At 47.8% G+C, this 24,079-nt stretch overlaps 1 protein-coding gene across 1 annotated transcript in view; it reads right to left on the bottom strand.

Annotated features, from left to right (window-relative positions):
• Nucleotides 1-393: 393 nt before the first annotated feature.
• MFSD4A (major facilitator superfamily domain containing 4A) overlaps nt 394-24,079 on the bottom strand; it is a 32,438-nt gene continuing 8,752 nt past the window's right edge. Inside the window, exons 2-10 of the mRNA XM_067531904.1 lie at nt 22,958-23,156; nt 22,568-22,807; nt 13,510-13,678; nt 11,320-11,435; nt 8,405-8,578; nt 5,353-5,500; nt 4,708-4,778; nt 3,487-3,607; nt 394-1,767 (exon numbers count right to left, since the gene is read on the bottom strand). Of these exons, the coding sequence (XP_067388005.1) occupies nt 1,703-1,767; nt 3,487-3,607; nt 4,708-4,778; nt 5,353-5,500; nt 8,405-8,578; nt 11,320-11,435; nt 13,510-13,678; nt 22,568-22,807; nt 22,958-23,156 (1,303 nt within the window). The 3' untranslated portion in view covers nt 394-1,702. The remainder of the gene's footprint in view (nt 1,768-3,486; nt 3,608-4,707; nt 4,779-5,352; nt 5,501-8,404; nt 8,579-11,319; nt 11,436-13,509; nt 13,679-22,567; nt 22,808-22,957; nt 23,157-24,079) is intronic.

The raw sequence follows: 24,079 nt of genomic DNA, 5'->3' as shown, positions 1-24,079 counted from the left end.
AGGGTTTTTCTACTGTAAGAGGGTGTTTTAAATGCATGCTAATACCAGCAATTGGGTGTAATGGGGAGAATTTGCAGAACAATCACAAAGACCTGTTCCATCCCACTGAACCATGTGCAGAGTAAGAGTGGCATCACGTGGTGGTACAGAGGAATTGCAATGTGTTTCCAATTTCAAATGATAATGCCTCCATTTCGTTGCCTCTCTTTTGTCTGGGCTAATGTGCGCTCAGCCTTACATATGTATGACAATAAACTAGTTGTACAAAAGTAGTACCTCCTAAGGAAACTTTCTGGGAAGAGCTTTCCATGGCTACATATGGGAAAAATGGGAGGAGGGATACTAATTCCACAGGGTACATCCAAACTGCAGTACCCTTCATAAACCCAGAAGGAGTTTGCAATTCCAAAATGAATGGTGCATATGTAACAGAATAAATAAGGACTTAAATCAAATTGCTCTAGATAACAGTTCAAACTATTTCATTTGAGAGCCAGGGCTAATCTCAGCCTCTGAGGCTATCTGGCCAGAAGGGGTTTGGTTAAATATTCTGGGTCTTGTAACAGTTACACTCAGAGCCTAGTGAGAATATAGCAATCACTTTTAATTAACATTGCTTTATATACACACATACATATGTACATCCACGTACAATCACACTAAAGCCTACATCTCTTCAAATTTTCCCACAGTATCTCCAGAAATCTAGCATGATTGCACTTGTAACAAGTCATTCTTGGGGTACGCAGTTAATCTCTAGAGTTGATCTCGTGGAAAGCACCTTTTGTAGTTAGTATTGCACAAATTAAATGGGAGGAGGTGGGGTATGGATACACCCGCTTAAGGTTTCAGATAGATGCTAGAATACAAACCTTCCTCAAATATTGCTACTTGAACCAGACACTTTTGCACTAACCAGCGATTTAAGCAAAAATAAACCATCTCAACTCATTCTTTCCTCTGCTGTACAATTCATTTAAATACTTAGCATGCTAGAGCCCATTGATTAAGGCTCTGCTGCAATTAACATATCTGATACTGTGTAGTATAGATGGATCCTGTTATCAGTGTGCACATGGTGCTTTCCACTAATATGGTGAGTTCCCCTTTGGGAACACATTTGAAGCTTGAATACTCCTGCAGGCCTGGTGGCTGGAAAACTAATTCTGAACCACTCTTGCAGTGCAGCTTTCTGCGGAGGATTGTTCTGTATTAATTAAAAGCTAGAATTGGTGCTGTAGGTTGTCAGGACTATGGCTACAAATGGGTCCTGTGCTCACACACCAGTCGAGAAACCTACTGGTTATAGTAACTCTAAATCGGGATACCCAAAAATATGACCTATGGAACAGTAACAGGCCTATAACTCCCACTCTGCCCTGTGAAGGGAAGCTTGCTTACCAGAGTAATTTTTCTCTATCAAGCTGGCCAAATTGCAGATTTCCAGAATACAGGATTCTGCAATTTGATATTCTTCTCAGTTGAGTAACAGACATGAATAACTTCTTGCTGTATTCAGCCTCCCGAGATGATATAGGATGTTTTGTTGGTTCTGACTTATTCCAATTTAACGTTTTTGATTGCAGAAAATTCAGGTAATATAGCCACATAATTAATGTAAAATCATCTTTACTAGCAACACTTAACAATTGGTGTTTATTGCGAATACATACAACTCCTTGTCCAGGGCTGGGCCTTCTTTTTAGCTCTGATAAAGTCCAGAGTCATTTGTCATCGCTGGCTTCTCATGTGAAAAGGCATCCACCTCTGCAAAATAAGATGAGTTCACCTGTCAGTATAATACTATGTGCAGAATCAACGAGCATTCATTCTAACATCCTTTAAATGAAAATGCATAAACTGAGCCCCTCTGCTCTATTGGACACATGCTTGCAGTCGTTCTTGAAGTTGCTGGGGCAGAGGTGGTTTCCTCTGCCTTTAAGAGGCAGCAGCATTTAATTTTGGGATTCCTAGATTCCAAAGCCAGAAGAGACCACCACTGTGATCATCTAGTCTGACCTCCCACATAACCGAGGCCAGAAAACTTCTCCTACAATAATTCCTAGAGCAGAGCTTTTAGAAAAACATCCAATTGTGATTTAAAAATGATCAGTAATGAAGATTCCATCACAACCTTTGGTACCTTGTTCCAATGATTAATTACTCTCATTTTTAAAAATGTAGACCTTATGTCCAGTGTGAATTTATCTAACTTGAGCTTCCAGCCATTTGATCTTATTATACCTTCCTCTACTAGGTTGAAGAGTCATTATTAAATATTGGTCCCCAATATTGATACTGAGACTGTATTCATGTCACCCCTTAACCTCTATGTTAAGCTAAATAGATTGAGCACTTTGAATCAGTCACGATAAGGCATGTTTTTTGTAACCCTTTAATCATTTTCATGGCTCTTCTCTGAACTCATTCCAATTTATCAACATCCTCTCTGAAGTGTGGAGACCAAAACTGAACACAGCAGTCACACCAGTCCTAAATACAGAAGTAAAATAATCACTCAACTCCTACTTGAGATTCCCCAGCTTATGCATCGTAGGATCGCATTAGTTCTTTTGGCCCAGGTGTAACACTGGGAACTCAGGTTCAGATCATTATCCATCACCACCCCCAAATCTTATTCTGACTCGCTGCTTCCCAGAATACAAGCCCCAATCTCCTACCTTCTTGTTCCTAGATGTATACATTTACATATAGCCGTATCAAAACACATTGTATTTGCTTGCGCCAAGTTCACCAGGTGCTCTTGATGGCTCTGAATGAGTGACCTTTCCTCTTATTTATCACTCCCCCAGTTTTTCTGTCATCTGCAAACTGATTTTCTTTTCTACCAGGTCACTGATGATGATGTTCAATAGCAGAGGGCCAAGAACCAATCTCTTCGGTACTCCACTGGAAATACCTGGTCAATGACTATTCCCCATTTACAGTTACATTTTGAGACCTATCAGCCCCATTTAATGGATGCCATGTTAATTTTGTATCATTTTAGTTAGTTAATCAAAATGTCATGCAGCACCAAGTTACACACCTCAGAAGTCTAAACAAATTACATCAACACTATTAAAACCTCTGCTCTTTTGTTTGTCAGAGGAAAGGCAGGATTGGTCCTGGACTTAGCTGGGAAGCAGGCCAGGGAGATAGTACAGGCTGCAACTGTCAGGACTTGTTTCTTCTAGCTACATAGAGTGATTTGGTTTCTCAGCTATCATCCCACACAATTTATGGTTCCTCCCCTACCCCAAAAACCTGCTTAATGTCTCCCTGTATCAGCAAAGAAAGCAGACTCAGACTTGTGTCTGCCAGGGTTTTGTGGGCAAGTCAGAGCAGGAAGAGGGAACGGGAAGCAGCAGGAAAATAAACATTTCCTTGCATTTTACTTGGAACGCTACATGCTGGCTGTATGTTAATGCACATGTCATTTTTCCTGTCATTCTAAAGTAGGCCTAACTGCTGGCATTTTCTTACCTGATGAGGGCTTAGGGTACATCCTGTGGAAAAACAAGAGGAAAGCGTAGAACATAAAGGCCAAACCTCCAAAAATTGTCCCACAGACCAGGAAACTGTAGCTGCCCTGATCATGGATAATCTGCAGTTTAAAAAAAAAAAAATAAGGGTCTTAAGTACAATGAGAGAGGTGCTTCATACCAGAGCAAGCCACAGGGAGCAGCAGGCAGCTTACATAGCGGCTGTCAGAGGTCAGCCATGTTTGAACACAGGGGAACCCTCAGGTCAGGAATCCATTTCCACTGCTGCTCTGGTAAAGCTAACCTGTTGACCTGCAAGGCAGGTGCCAAGGCCCATCTGGTTTCCTAGGCTGTGCTGGCTCTAGAGTTTCTTGCTATCCATCTATAGGGATGGCCTGTTTATGCACCTGTATTAGATACGTGTTTTACAAATAAACCCTGCCCATGAACCCTGCCTAACCAAGCCCCCCTCTGAACCAGATACAAGGTGAATTGAGTCCCTGTTTTTTCACCTGGCAGACTCTAGTTATCCCTCTCACAAAAGTTACACAAACTCTGGCAGCAAGAGCAGTGGGGAGTGGCGCTTCAGCCAGACCCAGCGCTGGGTACATGGACATTGATGGGCATTTCTGCTCTGAGGAACATCCCACAATCAATGTGTTGCCTCCACAGTTCTCCAAACTGGCAAACACCAGAAGTTGCTTGGGGATGACAAGGTCTGGAGGGGGACAGCTAGCCCATTCCACCACGACTATACTGCTCTTTGGGCTAGATCTGCCAAGCTGGAAATTACACCTCTGTTCCTCTGCAGTGATGGGCACTCCTATAATTATACCGGTAGGCAGTGGTGGGAGCTATATCTTAGCAGCTTCCACTAGCTATTTCCTATTTTCTCTAGAGAAGACTGACCCCCTCTTTCCTTGCAGAATGATTCTTTAGCTTTCAGAGCTCTCGGCAAGCATGGGTTATGTAAACTGGCCATGCACTAAGTGTCTGTGTAAACCCTACGGCCGTGCAGTGCAAGTCTCCTAGTGTGCTTTAATCCTAGTGGGGTGGACTTGCATGGCAGCAGGCTGTTGTGCATTAGATTTAAACCCCAGCTTGTGCAGGCAAGCCTGAAGACTTCGTCCACTCTCATACAGCTCTGTATGGGCTTGAATTAAAATTCCAGTCAATTCAGGGCATACCCTGTTTTGGGGTTTGTTTTTTTTTTTGCACTTACCGACCCCACCAGTAACTGTAACACCATCTCTCCAATTCCAGCTCCAGTCACTAACACAGTCGTGGCACAGCCTGAAAACAAATGGCACAAGTGCTGGGAACGGCTGAAGTGAGAGGGCCAAGAATATCCCCAGCCTAGAGCTCTGTGAGGTGAGACCCACCTGTTCTACATGGGTGAGCCTGCACCCCTGTGGCCCTTTTGCACTCTGTTCTATCCAGGCTCTCTACACAGCAAGTGACTACATGGCAACCTACTGTGCCGTTCATTCACACACGGGCTCGCCATGTAGACAAGCCCTCTGCTTCCTTGTGTACAGCAGTGGATATTAAAAAAGTAATGGCTGCAGCCAGCAAGGGTACCCATAAGAAATTACCTCATCCTTCTACTTTCTGCTGTGAGCAGAAGTTACGAGGATTCCCTGTTAGCCAGTCACTCGTCACTTTCCCCCATAGCTACCCTACCAGTTTGGTGCATGGAGCCAGGAGCTGTGGGTGGTTTATGGGATGGTGACTGGTAATGGAAGTCAGCATCACAATTTAGCTAGAGCTATTTTGGGGGAGCATGATCTTGGGGACGTGAAGGGGCCGTGCTGCCGGCACTTCCTTTTTTCTGCTCAGAAGTGGAGGGGAAGGTAGGGATGCTCACCTTTGTACTGGAGGATGTCTTCAGTGTAAGCCAGCATGCTGGGGAAGGTGCTGCTGAGGAAGAGACCCAGGCACGCTGTGCCCACAAACAGGAAGACAACGCTGTGGGAGAAAATCAGGAGCAGGAGGAAAGTTACAAGCACTCCAACCTGCAACAACACAAGCCTGGAGTCACTTTCAGGGAAGAAAATAAATGCTGAGGTGGCACTGGGCTCTAGGGGGCTTTTAAAAAGAATAGCTAAGGGATGGGTGGGACAAGAAATTATCTAATCTAATCTAGACAGAAAATTGAGCTTTGTCTCTTGAAAATTAAATTATGCACATAATCTGCAAGTCACATGGTAATAAGCCTATTCATGGACTGAGCTCACAGCTAGATGTAGATGAAACACATAGATCGTAGCGCCTATTCACCTTTAAATGCAGGATTCAATACTCTCATGAGAGGGTCTTAAGCCAACTAGATTTGATTTTTGGTCAAAAGCCCAAGCAGAACCATCTGTCCCAATTTCATTAGACAAAGAATTAAGATCACTCTAAAGCTTGCCTTAGAAACCTGATAATAAGAATACCTTTTCCTATCAAATTTGTTTTACATAGATATCTTCTGATCGCTCTTCCAAGCATTGTTCATGCCTCAATCATCAACACTCTTGTGAAGAGGTCAGGTATTATCCCCATTTAACAGGTGGGGAGGGGGAAAGAGTGTAAAAGGAAAACAAAGAGATTTTCCCAAAGCCATGCAACAAGTCAGGGTTGCAGCTAGGATTAGAACTCAAAAGTTTATTAACCCTCTGATTTGCTAAATGCTGCATTTTGGTGTTATTGGTGTGCTTTAAATGCAGATTTTTGGGATTTCCTCATTTGCATGCAAATATTAACACAAGTCACAGTTTGCCGCTATTTTAATGAATTGCTATTGAGAACCCAGCAGGGGGAGCCCTCACCAAATGTAATCCCAACCAAAAAGGTGCTGTGTTTTCCTGAATTCCTTCAGGATTGAGTGAGGGATTTTAAAATGTGTGCCTGCGTGCGCACACACACACAGATATATAAATATGCATGCAGACAATTTGGAATTTAAAAGCCATTCCTCTAAGTTTAACATAATATTAGGGTTAGGTCAAATTTTAATCACAAATCCTAAATCACAGTCAAAACGTATACACTGAATATTAATAATTGCATTCTAAAACAAATGTTATTCTGTGATCTCAAGCAATTAAAACAAGGAAGTAATTTTCTAGCCATTGTGTGTGTGCACACTAGTGTAGTGCAGATCCGGTTGCCACTGAAGTAAAAGGTAAAACTTCCAATATATTCTGTAAAGGTAGAAGTCGTGCCCAAATTGGGTCTAGGTAACAATAGAACCTAGGAGCCCTGATTCCTCTTCATTGTGCTAGATCAGTGGTCTACCTCGTCTGGTGACTAACAACACAGCAGAGGAAAGGGCAAGCATCACCGTCACTTTGGAAATATCTGTAATAACCTGAAAATTGGGGGAAGTTTCTCCCTAATTTGGGCTGTTTGTGACCGCTTTATATTCTGAAGCCAGAGGAGTTCATATAGTCTTGATTTTTAAAAATCATTTAATGTGGTTGTTTCTCTGTCCTAATTTTTTTAAAGTGACGTGACCAGGTGTCTCAGCCTTTGGATGCCCAACTTGAGAGACCTCAAAAGCACTTGGTTTTCAGAAAGCCCTAATCGCTTTTGAAACTGTAGGCCAACAAATAGCTTATCCCGTTATCCCACTGTGCTTGGGGCCTCACATGTATAGTGGGGCAGTGAGTTCCCCAGCTTAACTCTACATTCTGTAAAAGATTTCCTTTTTTTCACTATCAAATAATTGCCTTTCATAGAGTGGTCACCTCTGGCCTTGTAATTATCAATGTAATCATGTAGTCTGACCTCCTGTATAACACAGCCCGTAGGAATTAATTCCCATTTAAGCTATAGCAGATCTTTTAGAAAAACAACCAATCTTGATTTTAAAATGACCAATGGTGGAGAAGCAACCACAACACTTAGTAAATTGTTTCAATTTAACTGTCCCCGCCCCCCGGTTCTTCTGTTAGGAGTAAGGGTGAATAGGAGTGCCTGAATTTCTCTGCCCCATTATTGTATATATCTCTCATGCTAAACATGATAAATCTTCTCAATCCCTTCTCACATAACACACTCTCCAGGCTGCTAATCATTTCGGTTACCTGTCTCTCTAGTCCGTCGTCCATTCGTTTTGTGAGATGAGATGACCACAGCTGAAGTGTTGTAGGTGAAGGTGCACCATTGACTTACATAAAGGTATAATAACCCTAACGTTTTCTATCCCATTCTTTACGCATCCTAACATCATTTGCTTTCTGACTGGCACTGCATGCTGAGCTGAGCATTTCACTGAGCCGGGCAGAGCACTCCTCCTAGTGATTACCATTCATTAGAACCCAGCCAAGTATATGGAGTAGTTAACATTATTCCTTCCAATGAGCATCAGTTTGCATTTGTGGTCATGATATTGTCTAGCTGCTGGACAACAATATAGATTGGCTGGAGCTCTCAGTTAAATGGCTTGTTTCTACAGAACAATTTCATTGGAAGCCGAGGGGCACTGAAATAATTATGGACTTTGATTCTTGTGCAGTTGGATTACAGAAGACAATAGTTAAAGTTGATGTCCACCTCCCTGTATATTTTCACTGAGCTCCCGGCAGTCAGATTTTAACCCAAGAGAGAACCCAACTCTGCTATAAAAATAAAAAATGTTTGCAGACTAAGGCCTTTGGCTAGTCTTGGGCTCTTTGCACAAGGTTAGCTACCTCCCTGTAGCTGCCTTGGTGTAAATGATGATGTGGGCCAGTGCACCCTGTCCTGAGTTGAGGGGCAAATCACTGCTTGCATGGGTGCAGCATATCCGCACAAGGGATATGTAATGACGCTGGTGCAAGAATAACCAGCGTAACCAAGCCTTTGAGCGAGCTCAGTCCCGCTTGGGCACAGACCCTTTCCCCTCCAGCTCAGAAGCACACGGCAGAGAGTGAGGGTAGCGATAGCCTTACCACGTTGATGGAGACCATGGTTGCAGGTTTCATTCTGTAGGACACAGGGATGGAGATGAGCCTGCCTAGTGTGATGAACCCCCAGAACAGGCTCGGCAGGTAGCCAGCCACCTTGTGAACCACGGAGAGCGGTTCCTCCACCGCATAGCTGTACACGAACCCAGAGTATTCGCCCTGCGGGGAAAACAAGCAGCCCTCTGCATTAATTTTACATCTCATCAGCTGAGCTCCCTGAAGTATAAGGGCCTGCTCTAACATGACCCCTGTAGATATTGTTCATAGTATGTCCAGTCATGGGTCGGGACCCCACTGTGCTAGGTGCTGTACAAATACAGAACAGAGAGGATCCCTGCTTCAAAGAATTTACAATCTGAGGAAGCTTCCCACAGAGTCCATACAACCCTGAGCCCAAATGGGAAAGGAAGGGGAATTTAGTCCTTGTGAAAGTGCGGGACTAATAACACAACTAGGTATACTGCAGGTAGGCAGGCACCACACAAACTTCTAGAGAACTGTACCCTGACCTAAAACAACTCTGCAGCCCACCTGTTCTTGTGGGGCCCCCCCCAAGCTCATTTCCTCTCATAATCTAGATTTGAATCTCAGTGTCCAGAGGAGAAAGGGTGTTGCATGGCTCTTCCTTCCCTTATGTTACTGATCTGGTGCAAATTGACAGAGCCATTCGAGGAGCTGGGTGTGTGCACTCATGGCACAGCTGGGCTGTTTGCCCGGGGTCAGCATATAAGGCTATTCAGTTTGGTAGGAGTCTTGAGCCAGGAATCTTGCGTCTGATTTACCTGATATGGTCACCTATCTGCTCACAGAAATGGGCTATAGTAGAGGTTGGTTTACTCTCACTCACTCACTCACTATAAGAAGGGAGATGCATAGGGAAGCTGTCATCCCTCAAGCAAGTGCACCAATCACTGAGCTAAGAGGTAGGCTTGTGTGGGTTGCACTTCCTTGCATGTTGAAACTGTTCCACTTTAATTAACTAGTGATTGGGCCATAGGCAATGTGAGAATCAGGTTGTAGCCCAAGGCTGTGGAAGCTGATTCAAACCCACCGCTGCGCGATGAAAAGCACATTGCCTAGCCACTGCCTAGGTCGCAAGAGGCTGGATTGTAAGGTGCGCTGATGTGAGGATCCTTCAATCTTTTCTTAACAGACAGAGGAAGGAATGGAACCAGGGTCAACCACCTCCTAGGCATGTAGTCTAACCACTGGACTATAGAGTGATCCTAAACCCTGGGCTGGCACCACTCCTACTTAATGAAAGTGGACCAGCATCAAGCGGCAAGAAGCTGCCTTACCTGCTTCTCCGGAAGCAGAGGTGGGACTTGAACCAGGCACCCCGACACCACACGTGGGAGCCCACACCACCTGGCTATTCAGGGCTGCTTATAGGCAGGGCTTACTTTGGACCATTTAATGGTTACTTAAAAATGGACCCATGTCAAGAGAGGAGCCAAGTACTGCTCAACTCCCCTAGTAGGAGGAGAACGGGAAGCAGCAATAGTAAGCACCATAGGGACAGAACTGAGCCCCCTGACTATGCAGGCCTGCTTGCAGATGTGCTCTGATTTGGACCATCAAATAGAACTATAGAGTGATCCAACCCACCCACTGGCTCACTTCATAGTTAATTAAAATGGATCAGCGTCAAGAGGCTGCTTTTCGGGAAGCAGAGATGGAACTTGAACCAAGCTCTTCAACACCAGACACCAGGCTATATAGGCCTATGTGCCAATCACCCTTGCTGTGGACCATTTACTAGTTAATTAAAATGGAACTGCTTCAAGAGGCGAGACACTGGCTGTTCCTCTCCCTTCTCAAGCAGAGCGGGCTTGAACCAGCCTCTCCAGCAAGTACCCTAACCATCAGACTCTACACGGCTTCTTGCAAACAAGTTTGTGTTGTAGCCCAATGAATAGTTAAAGTGGAACAGGCTCAGGCTGACAGAAGCTCCCTCTTTAAACCTGTTCTTAACACAGAGGGAGGCGTTGAAGCAGAGTCTCCCACCTTTGAAGTCAGCATCCTAACCACCACCAACTCTGAACCATTTACTGGCCCAACTGGTAAGGCACTAAAGCAGAACAGCTTCCGGACACTGGCTTATCTGCTCCATCCAGTGTGCGACACTTTGACCATTGGCGCTCAGAGCCAAGGCTGGGCTACTAGGTAAGAGACTGAAGTTCAGGACCTCCCTGGTAGCATTCTCTTAAATGCTTCCAGTTCCATGTGCAAGGCCAAGCTGGTACTCAAAGTCATCAGTCACATCTAAAAATGGAGGGCCAGATGTGTTCCACCAGCAGCCATGTCTGCTTGGCACAGTGAGGCATGTTTTCAGGACTGTTTAACACCCCAGTTAAGATGTGGTGAGTTTTGCACTTTCCCTCACACACCAGGGGCAAAATAAGGCAAGAATTACACAGGTGGGAATAGCAGCCACACCTCAGTTCTTGGCCATGCTGCCCATTTTTGGGGGTGCAGTGGGGGAACACTTCCCACACCCCTACAAGCAGACAGGAATCCACATGCAGCAGAACCAGTGTGATCGGGGTGGAGGAGGGAGTCTCAAGATACCGTGTAGGAGATGCACGGTCCTAGCATGCCATGGAAACCAGCCATGTGTGAAATTACCGTAGGGTCAGGAAAGCTCCCAGAACACAGACCTACCAGCCATTGCCTCTCACAGAGCAGCGTCTGCAAAGCTTATCTGCTCTCTCTCCATGGCTGGGGTGATGGGAAAGGATTCCTTCAAACCCCCCCAGAGATCCAGCCCCCCTCCCCGGGTGCAATGAGCAGAGAACACGTATGTTGCCTGAGGTTTAGTCTGGTTGTAAAGGATTCAGGGTGGAGAGAGGCCCACGTAGCTTTGATTCAGAGAGCGGTCCTGTGCTAGCTGAACTTACTATGATGCCATCACTCATGAAGAGCACCAGCGCCCCGGCGACATGGACTGCGAAGTAGGAGTAAGGTGCTCCTCTGAAGTTTTTGCTTTGGCAGCAGCTAAATAGGTCGTCATGCCCTGGGTTAAAAAACAAAACAAAAACAATTCAAAGCAAACGTAAGTGGTGCTTCTGCTAGCTGGGACTACCACTCACAATGGGGATTTGTTCTGTAACCTGCCCCAGGACAAAGGGAGAACAAACACACAGATCTGATCTGGGTTGCCTCCAACGTGGAACGCTGATAACGGCTGGTAGTCTGAAATCTTTCCATAGCACCCCTCAATGCTCCATGACGCTTAGGAGGAAGAGGGATTGGTTTGTGGTGTACTGGCCTGGTCACCGATTCAGGTGCAATACCAGCTCAGCCATGACTTTTTTTATTATGATTTGCACTGCGGTAGCTCCTTGAGGTCTTGGCCAAAATCAGGGCTCCCCTCTGCAGGGCGCTGAACATACACACAGTGAGGGAAAAATCCCTGCTCAGGAGCTTACAGTCTTAGGAGAGGCCTACAGTGCCATCTGTAGTAGTACAAACCTGGGCTGGCTCGTACAGTCCATGCTGCTGCTGTTAAGCTAGCTTGGTATGTCTACGTGTGCCGCAGTCACACTTGTGATTGCAGTGTAGAAATACCCTAATGGGGAGAGGCCCTGGACCCCATTCCCTGATGCCTCTGGATGTGACCTTGAGTAAATCCCTGCATCTCTTTAGGTCTCAGCTCCCCGCATGTAAAATGGGGATAACAACCTTTTCTTGCTCCAACCCTGCATCTGTGCAGATTGTAAGTTCTTCGGGGCAGGGTCTGTCTCTTCCCATGTATCTACACAGTGCCTAATACAATGGGGCCATGATCTTGACTGGGGCTATTGATACACGAAGAATAAATGGGGGGGTGGGGTGAAAAACCTTGGTAACATCCAAGATGTTGTAAATAAAGTTCTTGGCACATTGAGTGTGTATGTCATATACAATGCATCTTACAAGGTAGTAACTATCCTGCTTTATTGGTGGGGGAATGGTACGACAGGGCAGCGAAGGGACTTGCCTGAAACCACAGAAGGAATAGCATCATTACTTCTGGAGATTGAGTCTGTCTTGCCCTACATCTTGTGCAGACATTTACTCCAGCCTAGAGGGCAACGTGTGTAAGATGCGACCATGCAGAGTTAATACAAGAGCCAATTAAAAAATAAAACCTGGTTTTGCCAGTAAATAGAATCAATTTTGTTTTCATTTCAGGGTATTTGAATTGGACTTTCTGTCCCTCTCCTCCAAAAAAAAAATATCCGGGGAGGGGGAATTTTACTGAAACACAATAAAAAAGCAGGTTTTTGGCAATGAAAAACGACACTAACCATACATGTTTCAGTTGCCAAAAACCAGCTGTTTGTTAAATGAAAATCTGATAACCATTTGGGGGCTTTTTTGTTTTTTGTTGTTGTTTTTTTTAATTGGGGAAAAAAGTAGAATTTTCCATGCAAAGTTTCTTTTTTGAAAAAAAAAAAAAAAAAAGAGAGAGAAAGGCATTTTTTCAACAAAAAAAAGTTTGGTTCAAAAGTATCCGCCAGCGCTAGGGAGTCCTGCTTCATGTGCGCTTTTGGCAATAGAGAATCAGGCCCATTGTTTCAGCTGTCATAGTGCTGCGAGACCCCAGTCAAGGATCAGGACTCCACTGTGTTGACCACTGCACAGACAAACACAACCAAGACAGTCCCTGGAGTTCAGCTAGACGCTACCTGACAGATGAACAGGCCAACAAACTGTGGGGGGGACAAGATAATACAGGTAGCTGCATTTGAATAAACTGAACAAACAACCAACAGTAGCCTCAAAAATGATCTGGGATTAGCCCCTAGGAATCCCTGACCACCCACCCTGTGCTTTGAAAACATTTCTCATTAGTAACAATCTCCAGATGATAAAAGATTAGGGTTAAGGTGCACACAACTTTGGACCTTCTGCTATGTCTACAGAAGCGCTTTGCTGGTATAGTTATATCAATATACTGCACCGACAAAGCTCACCTAGTGTGGACGCAGATTACACGAGCAACTGTGCTTTTGCCGGCATAGTTGATGACACTATAACAAACTCTACACTCGGGGCTTTTACCAGGATAGCTCTGTTGGGGAAAGGGGATGTCCCCATCTCACCTCTGGCTGGCTGGGCGCTCTGTGACGCGCCGGAACGATCGTCTTTTTCGGCGGGCTGCGTTTCCATCGCCAGTTCGTCTGCAGACAGCAGCGGGAGGCTCCCGTTATTGAAGCAGGGCACCAGCCTTTCCTTGTAGAGTAGGAAGAACACTGCGATGGGGACTGGCAGCTGGGGGAGCAATAGGAAAAGGCGGGTCAGCCAGCCTGGATTTAGTCTCACCGTGAATCAAATGCCCCCTGCCCAGCCCCCAGATTTGTTCTTCTTGTGGTAGGTGCTGCTCCCACCAAGTGGAGGTGCTCACCAGGAAACCCCCAATGGGCATGAGCTCGTGTGAATTTGAATCCAGCCTAGTGGGGTTATGCTGTGTTACCCACGGCTTTGAGGAAGCTAAGACCCTGGGCTAACATACCTCCATCCCAACCCAGTGGGCAATGAAGGGCTGGATGGCGCGGGGCTGGCAGTGACCGGAGCAGGCTGAACAAAGAACTGCTAGGCTAATTGTCAGCAGTAATTGCAAAGCTGAAATATTTCAGTTCTGAACGGCTGCAGCGGTGCTTCATGCTCCCATTCGCCTACCAAGGAGCCCGGCCCACAGAGGACCACATTTCTCCGAGCGCACCATGGCCTCCCCCCTCTTAGTGAGGGAGGCTGGGCATCCCGCCACGGTGCCTCATGGGAGGGGAAGTCCAGCTGGGGAGCCCAGCTCATAGAAGGGAAGGGGAACATGAAGGCTCCTGAAATACAAATCCCAGCATGCACCACGGCAGCCTTTCACAACTGAACTACTTCGGTCGCTGGGCGTTTCTGTCTGGATGACAAACAGGGGAAAGCAGACGGGCTGCACGAAAGCGTGTGTCCGGCGAAAAGCCAGTTTGGACGGGCCCTTTCCAGCCAGCCCTCAGGGTTAGCGCTCGGTGGCTAACCCGTGTCTAGCATAAGATGAATTTGAGAGTCTCCGCCCAGGACCCCCGTCGCCAGGACGACGGCACTCCCACAACAAGCTTGCACTGGCCTCCTCTTTGGCAACTTGGGCGGAAAGACCCAGGGCTGAATGGAGACTGAACGGCTCCTCTCAGCCGATATACACTGTAGCGTCACCTTGCACAGAGCTCAGGCTCTCCACTGTGCCGCGTGTCTTCAGTGACGGTCCCTGCTGCAAAGAGCTTCATAGTTCTAGCCGGCCGGGGCAGAGCTGACGCTCGCTGGTGCGGCGGCATGGGCTAGCCTATGCTGTACGTGCTCTGTGGATAAAGGCAGGACGCCAGTCTCCGGCGCTGTCACTCTGCCAACACACGCTGGTGCAATGGAGGGTGCCCAGATAGCAAGTGTGAACCATCGGGACGGGGGTGTAGGGTGATAGGTGCCCATACAAGAAAAAGCCCCAAATATCGGGGCTGTCCCTATAAAATCAGGACATCTGGTCACCCTAGTGCAGTGCCTCTTGCAGCATCAGTCCAAGGTCACGGCTTAGGCTGGGGGCGTCTCACACCCAGGACTCCGCGGTGCCTTCAAACCCAAAGGGATTTATTCCTTTTTGTTTGAAGGGAAAATAAAGGGAATTAAGTAAAGTCAGGTCCTCCCCTCCCCCCCGTCACTGAAGTCCTGTTTATGCTGTGACAAACCGAGGGAGAAAGCCAGGAAATCCATAAGTTACAGCTCACGCTTTCTCCCAGCGCCAGCCACTCGGTTTTGTTTTCTGCACATCTGTGAGCAAGTGTGAGCGCTAACGTGGTATTATTTAAACATAGGGAGGATTTCCCCACCCCCCCACACCTCCAACTCTCTCTACTGAATTCATTTACGAGGGCTCCATTGTTCTGGGAACAATGGGAGTGGGAACAATTAGTTCGGTCCCATGGAAGAAAAATGTATTCACTTGATAGCGCTAACCCTTCCGGAGGTCAGGATCATATTTTAATTGCAGATTTGCAACAAAAATAAAATAGCGGCTTAGCAGACCTTGCAGACACTCTCACCAGGCATTTACACAGCACCGTCCAGCCCAAAGATTTCAAAGTCTTTGTGAATAAAAGAGAGGCCACGGTAGATAAGGTACTAGACTGAGACTCAGGAATCCTGGGTGCAAACACTCCCTCTGTGACCTTGGACAAGTCACTTGATCTCTCTGGGCATCAGGCCCCATCTGTGAAACAGGGATAATAGTTTTCCTCTCTCTTGTTTATCGAGGTTGTTACAGCTTCAGAGCAGGGACTGTCTCATTATGTGTATGTAGCATAATGGGGGCCTGATCTTGTTTAGGACCTCTATGCATTCTCTTAATACAAATAGTACTGAGTGTACTTTACCCCTGCCCACCAGAGTCAGCAATGGGCCTGGAACCAAACCCTAGAACTTTGGATCAAACATTCAGAGCCCTCTCTAATACCACATACAGTCAGCTTTTCACCCATCAATACAGCGCAGCCACCTCTGGAATGAAACATGGCAGCCAAATAAAGTCAATCAGGATGGCACATCAGCTGCTCCATACTGAGCTGCCTCATTCATGGAGAGGGGTGGAGTTTCTCTACAGAACACAGGGTTGGCCAGGCTGGATCAGGACATCAGACTATGCTAATCTGCTACCATGACTCCAGCAGTGGCCAATACTGGAGGCTTCTCTGGAAGGCAACCGTAGCCAGCTGTGCAGTGCTGAGCAAGAGGGAGATCAGTTGAATTTCCAAGTCCTACAATGAGGTTATCCTAAGTCTAGGATGCATGAGTACCACTGGCCAAGTAGATACACACACATCAGTCAAGCAACCCAAGGTTCCCAACAGGGAAGGGTCAGGAGACGTTTAATTCCCCTAGGAGATGGTCGTCGTCTCTCCGTATATTTGGTTTGGTGCACAGAGTCTATTTGCTCTTTGCCTTTCAGTGGCATTGGTGGAAGATGGCCCAAGTTGCTCAGAGAGCATTGCAGGCGTTAGCTGTTACAGTATGACAACAGTGTGCTGTGGCGGACAGGACGCCGGCCGGGGAATCGGGTTCCCATCCCAGCTCCGCTAATGACTATTCATGTGACCTTGGGCAAGTCACTTCCTCCGTGGCCCATATTATCCCCATTTGACGTGATGACACAGATCACTCTAAAGCACTTTGAGATCTCCAGATGAGAAGTGCTTCATACGTGCCAATTATTATTATTATTATTGTAACCCTCATAGGAGGAAGGTAAAGATCATCTTCATTTTACCTCTGGGAGAAGAATGAGGCCCAGGGGGATTAAGTGACTTGCCCAAGATCACACAGCAAGTCAGTGTCTGTGGCAAGAATAGAACCCAGGAGTCCTGACTCCCAGTCTCCTGTGGTAGCTGCTAGACACGCCATTCCCTCTCTTGGGCTTGGAAATACAGGGTAAAAGCCTGGCCCCACTGAAGTCAATGGGAATTTTGCCATTCACTTCAGTGGGGTCAGATTAGACCCATAGAAGGCCGCAACCCACCACTGATGGGAAAGGCCTGGCTGAAGCCTGGATTGAATTCTAGCCTGTACTGGCAGCGAGGACACGGGCGAACGTGGCTGTGGCTGAGATTGGGCATTCGAAGTGGAAGGAGTGATCTGAAAAGGGTTCTGCTCAGACAATGGGGAAAGCAAGGGAGCAGACTCAGGGGCAGCTCTTATCTTAAACCAACGTCAAGCTTGTTGGATAAAAGCACGGGTGACTTCCCTCACACCAGCACAGGGTGAGTGCCTGGGGGGCGGAGGGGGGAGTCAGCCCATTGGAGCAGTTCATTTGTTCGAGGAGCAGACAGAGGTTACCAATAGCTTTGCGGGGGGATGTTTCATGAAGCAAGGAGCCAAACTCCCGCCCGGCACAACATACCCGGACGTTAGTGGAGTCAGACAAGGGGACAAGTTGGTCCCTACGGCTTTAACGTGCGGTTTCTCAAACGCGACTCGCACCTTGTGAGGCGCTCATGCTGCTTGCCTGAGTCTGGCCAAGCGTCCCAGAGAGCCGGGGGTCTCTGCCCTCCTTTGATACTGCCATGTGTTCCACCAGAAAAGGTCAAAGGGTGATGAGCTGTGCTGGCTCCCAGCTGTGGTTTCTTTGCCAAGATAAATAGGGGCAGGGCCGATGCGTTTATTACAGGAACTTGCTCCTCTGCTCCTCAGAGCGGCTTGCTTTTCTTAGGCTAACGCGCCGATCACCTGGGCTGCTTGGCACGAGGTTTAATGAGCGTTCCTCACACCCTGCAGGGATCCCCAACAGAACTATAAAGGAACAGACAGCAGAGGCAGACTTACATGGCGAACCACTCCACCCCCTTGTGTGGGGTGACACCCATTAAAAGTATAACCTCTTCGAGGCCCTGTCTACGTTTGGAAAGGCTCCTGCTTCCCCAAGCACTAGCAGGGCCATCCCTTCAGAGCACAGCCTGGCAATGAAAGTTGGTTCCTGACCCATTCTCTCCTGGGGTTATTCCCAGGCTTCAGCAGCAAAGAATTTGTCCCAGAGTTTTCTCAGCTTAGCCTCTTGCTGGGAAATGTTGGTGGTCTGCATTGCTAAGGAAGCGGTCAGAATCTCTTACCTGACCTTGCTGTTTCATTTCAGCTCTCTGCATAAACTTAGCTGCTATTCCTCTCTCCTGTTCTATCTTACAGCCCCCATCACCATAGCATTTGGGTGCCTCACAATTTTTACCGCATTTATCCTCGCAACACTCCTGTACAGTAGGCAGCACTTCTGTCCCCATTTGAGACACGGGGAATTGGGCACAGAGTCCAAGTAACTTACCTAAGGACACTGAAAGTCTGTAGCGGAACCAGGACCTGAACGTGGGTCTTCTAAATCCCAGCCTCGCATCCTAATCATTGGATCAACCTTCCTTTCAATTTGTCTCGGGATTGCTCTTTAGTCTAAACTCAATAAATCGGTGCATCAAAGCGGTAAATAGAGTTGTAATCACAGTACTCGTCCATCTCTAGATTCTATTTCAGCCCATCTCCCTCCTGGGGTAGGGATTATCCCAGCCTACTTTTTAAGGAACCCAAGCGAAGGAGCTTCCACCAATTCCTTAGGGACAATTACCCCCCAGACAAACAGCTCCCATCCTCCGGAACTTACACTGATCTTCAGCCTGCCAGAGCGGGAACGGAGTTCCCATTCTGCGGAGAACTCAGACATGTTGAATCTTGCTTTTGTTGCCAATCAGAACAAAAAGCTGAAGTTTCAACATTTCCTGCAAAAATTAAGATTCTGAAAATTTTTGATTGAAAATCATCGAAAACCAGTTTGTTTGGTAATGTTGAATCATTTTACTTTGATAAGTTGAAAAAAAGGTTTTTTTAAAATAATTTCACAATATAACACAAAATATGACGTGTAACATATTCAATAATAATATTAGAGTTTTAATATAGTATAGAAGTTGAAACAAGGAAGTCAAAACAATTCATTTTGACTTTTTTCTATAGACAATTTTATCAAATTAGAGACATTCCCAAAAATGTTTAGATTTTGACAAAACTGCATTTTGCAATGAAAAATTGTCAGTCAAAATTTTTTTTGGCTAATTCTACAGCCTACTTCATTTCTTCCCCTTCCTCCTAATTTCATTATACTATTTAGTTTTTCTCTCTTTCCTTGATGTTTACACCTTTCAGACACAGGTGGTGTGATCACCCCTCTTCCAAGCTACATATATTAACCTTGGTTAAGGTTGGATTCTTTCCATCTAAATGAATTTTTAGCACATTTGGTAGCAACATGGAGAATGCACAGAAAGAAGAACTTGCTATGGGAACTCCGGAATGTAACATTCCTAGAGTATTTGAGATCTGGATTTATCTCCCTTTGTCAGGGATAAAAAGCTTCATGAAGGAAAGAAGTGGAAACTATCAAGTTTTCCTATGCAAGGCTCATATCTCCTTCCACCTGCTGCCTTCAATCTAACCAGGTCCCTTCCAGCTATTTACTTAGTTTATGACCATATTTTCTCTGAAATGTGACAGAGATAGTGCCAATCCCAATCTAACACTGCTCTCGTTAAACTTGAATTACTGGTTTGGGTTATATAATTCAACAGGAAGGCCAAATTTACTCCTACTGTGCCACAGGGTAGCTTGAGAAAGCAAACCAGGATGCTACTTTGGCATGATACACACACACACACGCCCCAAGAAGTTTACAGAAGGTGAACCCTGCTTCCCAGCTTCCCTTTACATTTGTTACCAACTTCTCATGCCGCATAAAGGGCTAAGTTTCAAAAAGGGCTTCACTTAAATGGGCCTCCAGGTGACATCATCCGGTTTTTGCATGCTTAGATTTCAAGCCCAGGTTTGCATGTTTGAAAACCCCCACCCTGATGGATGTGCAAACTTCATTTGTGCTTGCGAGTCAACTAGTTACACATCACACTACTTCATCTGTGTGCACACATGTGGTTACTGAGGGTGTGTCCATACCACAATCACAGGGATACACAAACAGATGTACGCAAGCTGGGGTTAATCAAGCTAGCTCTGATGCCACGGGAATGAAGCGCGGGGGATCATTGTCCAGGGCTGCAGGTGGGTTTTCACAGCCCATGCTGCAGTGTGTGCTGCTGCTGCAGCTTCATTGCGCCGCGACCCAAGCTAGCCAGATTAAAGCTAGGTCTGCTCGAGCTGCAGTCACACCCCAGGACTGCAGTACAGATGTACCCTGAGTTTGCACACACGAAAACCAGGATGCAAAGAAAATGGTGAACACAATCCTACAGGCCGTTGTTGAGCATCGGGATCGAGACATCATTTGGGGCCCAATCCCGCTCCTCACGAAATGAACAGCAAAGGTCTCACTGACTTCACTGGGAGCAACAAAAACCAAACCTTCGGGGGCTGTCACTGCACATCGCTGCGCTCTGCCGCGGCACATCAGCTCAGCTGTGCGTTGAAAGCCTACATTAACTGCAGCCTTTCCTCGGTTCAGGGATGATTGCTAAAACGGAGAGGACTCCAGTCGAATTAAAAGCACACGCCCTGCCACAGGGCACGCAGAGTTAGAGGTAAGTAATGCCGGATTCTCACCCCAGGGAGGCTGCACCCTGTCCAGTTCTTCTGCAATGACAGTCTCATTTTCTACCACTTGCTTCACTCCTTAGGCTGACGCAATGAGAAGGGCATCAAACAGGCTGCCCAGACTTTAGCCTAATGAAAGCCAGCTGTGCTATGCACAGAGCTGTGCTTTGGTTTATAAGCACATGGCCAGATCAAGATGGTGTGAAGAAACCTGTTCCTCTGCCTAGCCCAGTATGTATGCACTGGGACCTCGGGCTGCTCCCTGCCTCAGTCTGGGGCTGGAAGAGGGAAAGGGAAGGGATGGGTGGTCAACCCTGGTCAACCCGCTGACTTTAGCCAGCTGTATGTAGGGACAGCTGGCTTTGCCTAACAGGACTGTCCTGGCAAGCATATGGAAAGAACAGAGATAAATAAAATCAATTCGTAACTGTGCTTTGAGATCCTTTGGGGGACGGTGCTACGAGAATGCAGAGAATGATCATCTCTCTCCTGGGACTTCCCTGCCCCCATCCCTGTAGCATCCATGCACCTATCAAACATTAATTAAGGTCTCCTCAGAGCATCTCCGCATCAGCAGGGCTTTTACCGAGGGGGACCTGAGGCAAAGCCGGTTGTCGTGACTCATCCAAGGTCACCCAGGCAGACCGCGGGAGAGCACTGGAGCCCCAGTCAAGTGCCTTAGCTGAACTGCTGGGACACTGAAGTAAGGGGGAAGCACTCAGACAGTCAGAAAGGGCGATGCCAGGTCAGATACCACACAACAAGTGAAGGCCAGGATAATGCGACATACACCAATGGACAGCGGAGTTCTCGGCTTTCTTGCGACATAAAACACTCATCTCCCCGTGGACGTTTGCATGACACCAGACCTGTTAATCCTTTCATTGGTCTCTAGCAATGGCCTCTTGGCACCAGTCCAGGTGTGAATCCCGTTCCTCAGAACAGTAGGGGACAGGAAGTGAAGACTATTGAATCCCAAAGAGGGGATGCAGGAAGGCAGGTTGCGGTTACCTAGGTTGGTAGCTGACCAGGACACTGGGGCTAACACCTCGACTCTTACAAACAGTGCCAGGGGATCTCTTGGGACCACAAGTGATCAGGATCTTGGTTTACATCTTAAACGAAAGATCAGCATTCAGCACAGTGGGGCTTTGGCGCCATACTGGCTCAGAGGGGAAAATGCCACGTAGTGAACCACTAACTCAGTTTAACCCTCTATGCTCCTTCAAGGTTTCCGAACACAAGCACTGACGCACCCTGACCCTGCTAAGCTCTGGCAGGATCTCGGCATCAGGCGGAAATAACAGGATTTACTGTTTCATTTTTCTGCTTCACGCTCCCCTTCGGGGCGAACGCACAGCTCCCTCCTGGTGGCAGCTCCTCGGTGATGAAGGGGAAGTCTGCATGCATCAGACCCTGCTGATCAACCGCTGCTCCGTGCAGCAGCCCCAGGAAGGTGTGCAGGGGGAATGTGCACACGAGGCCCAGACAGCGGAGGAGCGAGAGAGGAGCTGTGCTGGGCTGACAGAGTGTTCCTTGTGACCCCCTCTTCTGTGGATATGGCCCAGGCTGGGTGTGGGGAGGTTTAAACAAGAAGATCCCAAGCCATCCAGGTTTCCCAGAGAGCTGGTGGGAAACACCACACCAACCACCAGCCTATTAAAATGCTGTTGCTCGGCATGGAGCGAGCAGGGGCAGCAGAGGGGCCTTCACGCCGAGGTTCCAATGTCCGGTGCAAGTTGGAAAGCACAGAGGGGGCTGGCAGCAATCCCACTTCTCTGTCTGAATATTCACTGTGCGCAGGCACCCGTGCCGGCTGGCTGAGCTGCCAGCACGACCTTTGCAGCGACCTCCACCCCCCCCCCACCTGGGGGCCCTGTCTGGCTGCTGGAGGAGACTCTGTGGCCCCAGTGCTTCCTTCTGCTGCTGGCGGTAGGCAGACAGCGGTGCATGGGGCGGAACGGGAACAACAAGAAGCCGCAGTGCCACTCAGAGGAAGCGTTAAGGCAAGAGACCCAGAGGACTCCCATTGGCACACCAAGCCGTGATACTCACGTTGATCAGGGCCATGATCCAGAAAGCGTAGGACACACGCGTCACCACCAGTCCTTTCATCGGCAGCTCGTAGTACGACAGGTTGCCGGGGTGATGGGGGACCAACGACTTGCGGATGTGAGGGAGGTTGCTGGTGGCGTTGAGCGTGGAGTTAGACTGGATGCAGCTGGAGTCCGAGAGGAAGGGGTCAGCAATCAGCGGGCTCAGCAATGCCCCGAACCCCACAAAGAAATGAAGGGCCTGGAAGAGAGGACAGACGCCGAGAGGTTTATTTTCCGCTGTCCCCTCTAGTGAAGCTGTTAAAGCCTCTCCCTGAAAGAACAAGACCGGACGACAGAAATACAGCAAAAGCCGCCACATCCCGACGGGAAGCCAACGCATCTGCCTCACCTGCAGGAAGACGGCCGAGTCCTTCTGGTAGATCTTCACCAGCTGCATGTTGGAGATGGTGTCGATACATCCCATGGCTAGCCCCGCCATGGCCATGACCACAGCCAGCACCACCACATTGTGGCAGAGAGGGATGATGGCAAAGACCACAGAGATGGCGAGGGACGACGCGAAGAGGGCAACCAGGGACTGAGCCAACCTGAGCCAGGAGAGGGGAAAGAGAGAGGGAGAGAGTTACCTCGAGGACAGCACTGGCCAAAAATGGCGTCTACCTGCTCGCTAGGGATGCACCCACAGCTCGCCCCCAGCAGTAGCATTTTTAGTCTATTAACAGGCCTGCCCCGTCCCTGCAGCATTCAGAGCCACTGGAGCTTAGCCTGTGGTGCAGGCACTGTTCATTGAGCTGACTACGTCACCATTCAGCACACGCTGGGGAAAGGATTACGAGGGATGTTCCTGTATCAGACAATGGACGCAGGATCCTGCTGTGCGGCAGGAAGGCAGGACGCGGTCCTTAGCAAGGCTTCCATACATTTGAAGCCCAGAAGGGATCATTACGATCATCTAGGCTGACCTCCAGTCCAACACAGGCCACGGAAATAGGTCCCTTAATTAGGGGCTCAGCTGCCGGAGTAGGAGCGAGCAGGACAACTGGAAAGTGGGACCTGGCAATAAGCACGAGTTGAGCTCCCGCCCCGGTCAATAACAGCAGAAGGCTGCTACCAAGACACTGTCAGCTGGTAACAGTGGGTACATGGCCAGCTTCCATCTGTTCCCAGTAGGTGATACGGCCCCATCGCTAAACTACCCTCCAACTGCCCCCACCTCTTGCTGGCCTCAGAGGCCCTGCAGGCTGAAAGCATCATGGACACTTCACCTCTACAGGGGAGCAAGGGGCTGAGAGGCCAACGGGGGGCATACGGGCAAGGAGAATACGATGCTGTTCATGCTGCACCTATGCAGTGGGTAGACTCCAGTCCCCAGAGCCAACAATCCAGCTCTGACGTCGCATTAGGAAAAGCTAAATCCAATGAGATTTTATTTAAGCCATGCAAGATATTCTATTTGTTGCTGCCTGGGCAGGGTGACATATAGCCCGACTAGGCACCATAATGTCCAACT

This window comes from Emydura macquarii, unplaced genomic scaffold (genome assembly GCF_026122565.2).
Source record: "Emydura macquarii macquarii isolate MOO-44397 ecotype Brisbane River unplaced genomic scaffold, CSIRO-AGI_Emac_v2 contig_3220, whole genome shotgun sequence".
In the NCBI taxonomy this organism is placed as follows: Eukaryota; Metazoa; Chordata; order Testudines; family Chelidae; genus Emydura; species Emydura macquarii.
Note: the sequence above shows the minus strand (reverse complement) of the source record. Positions and strands in the feature narration are given on the sequence as shown.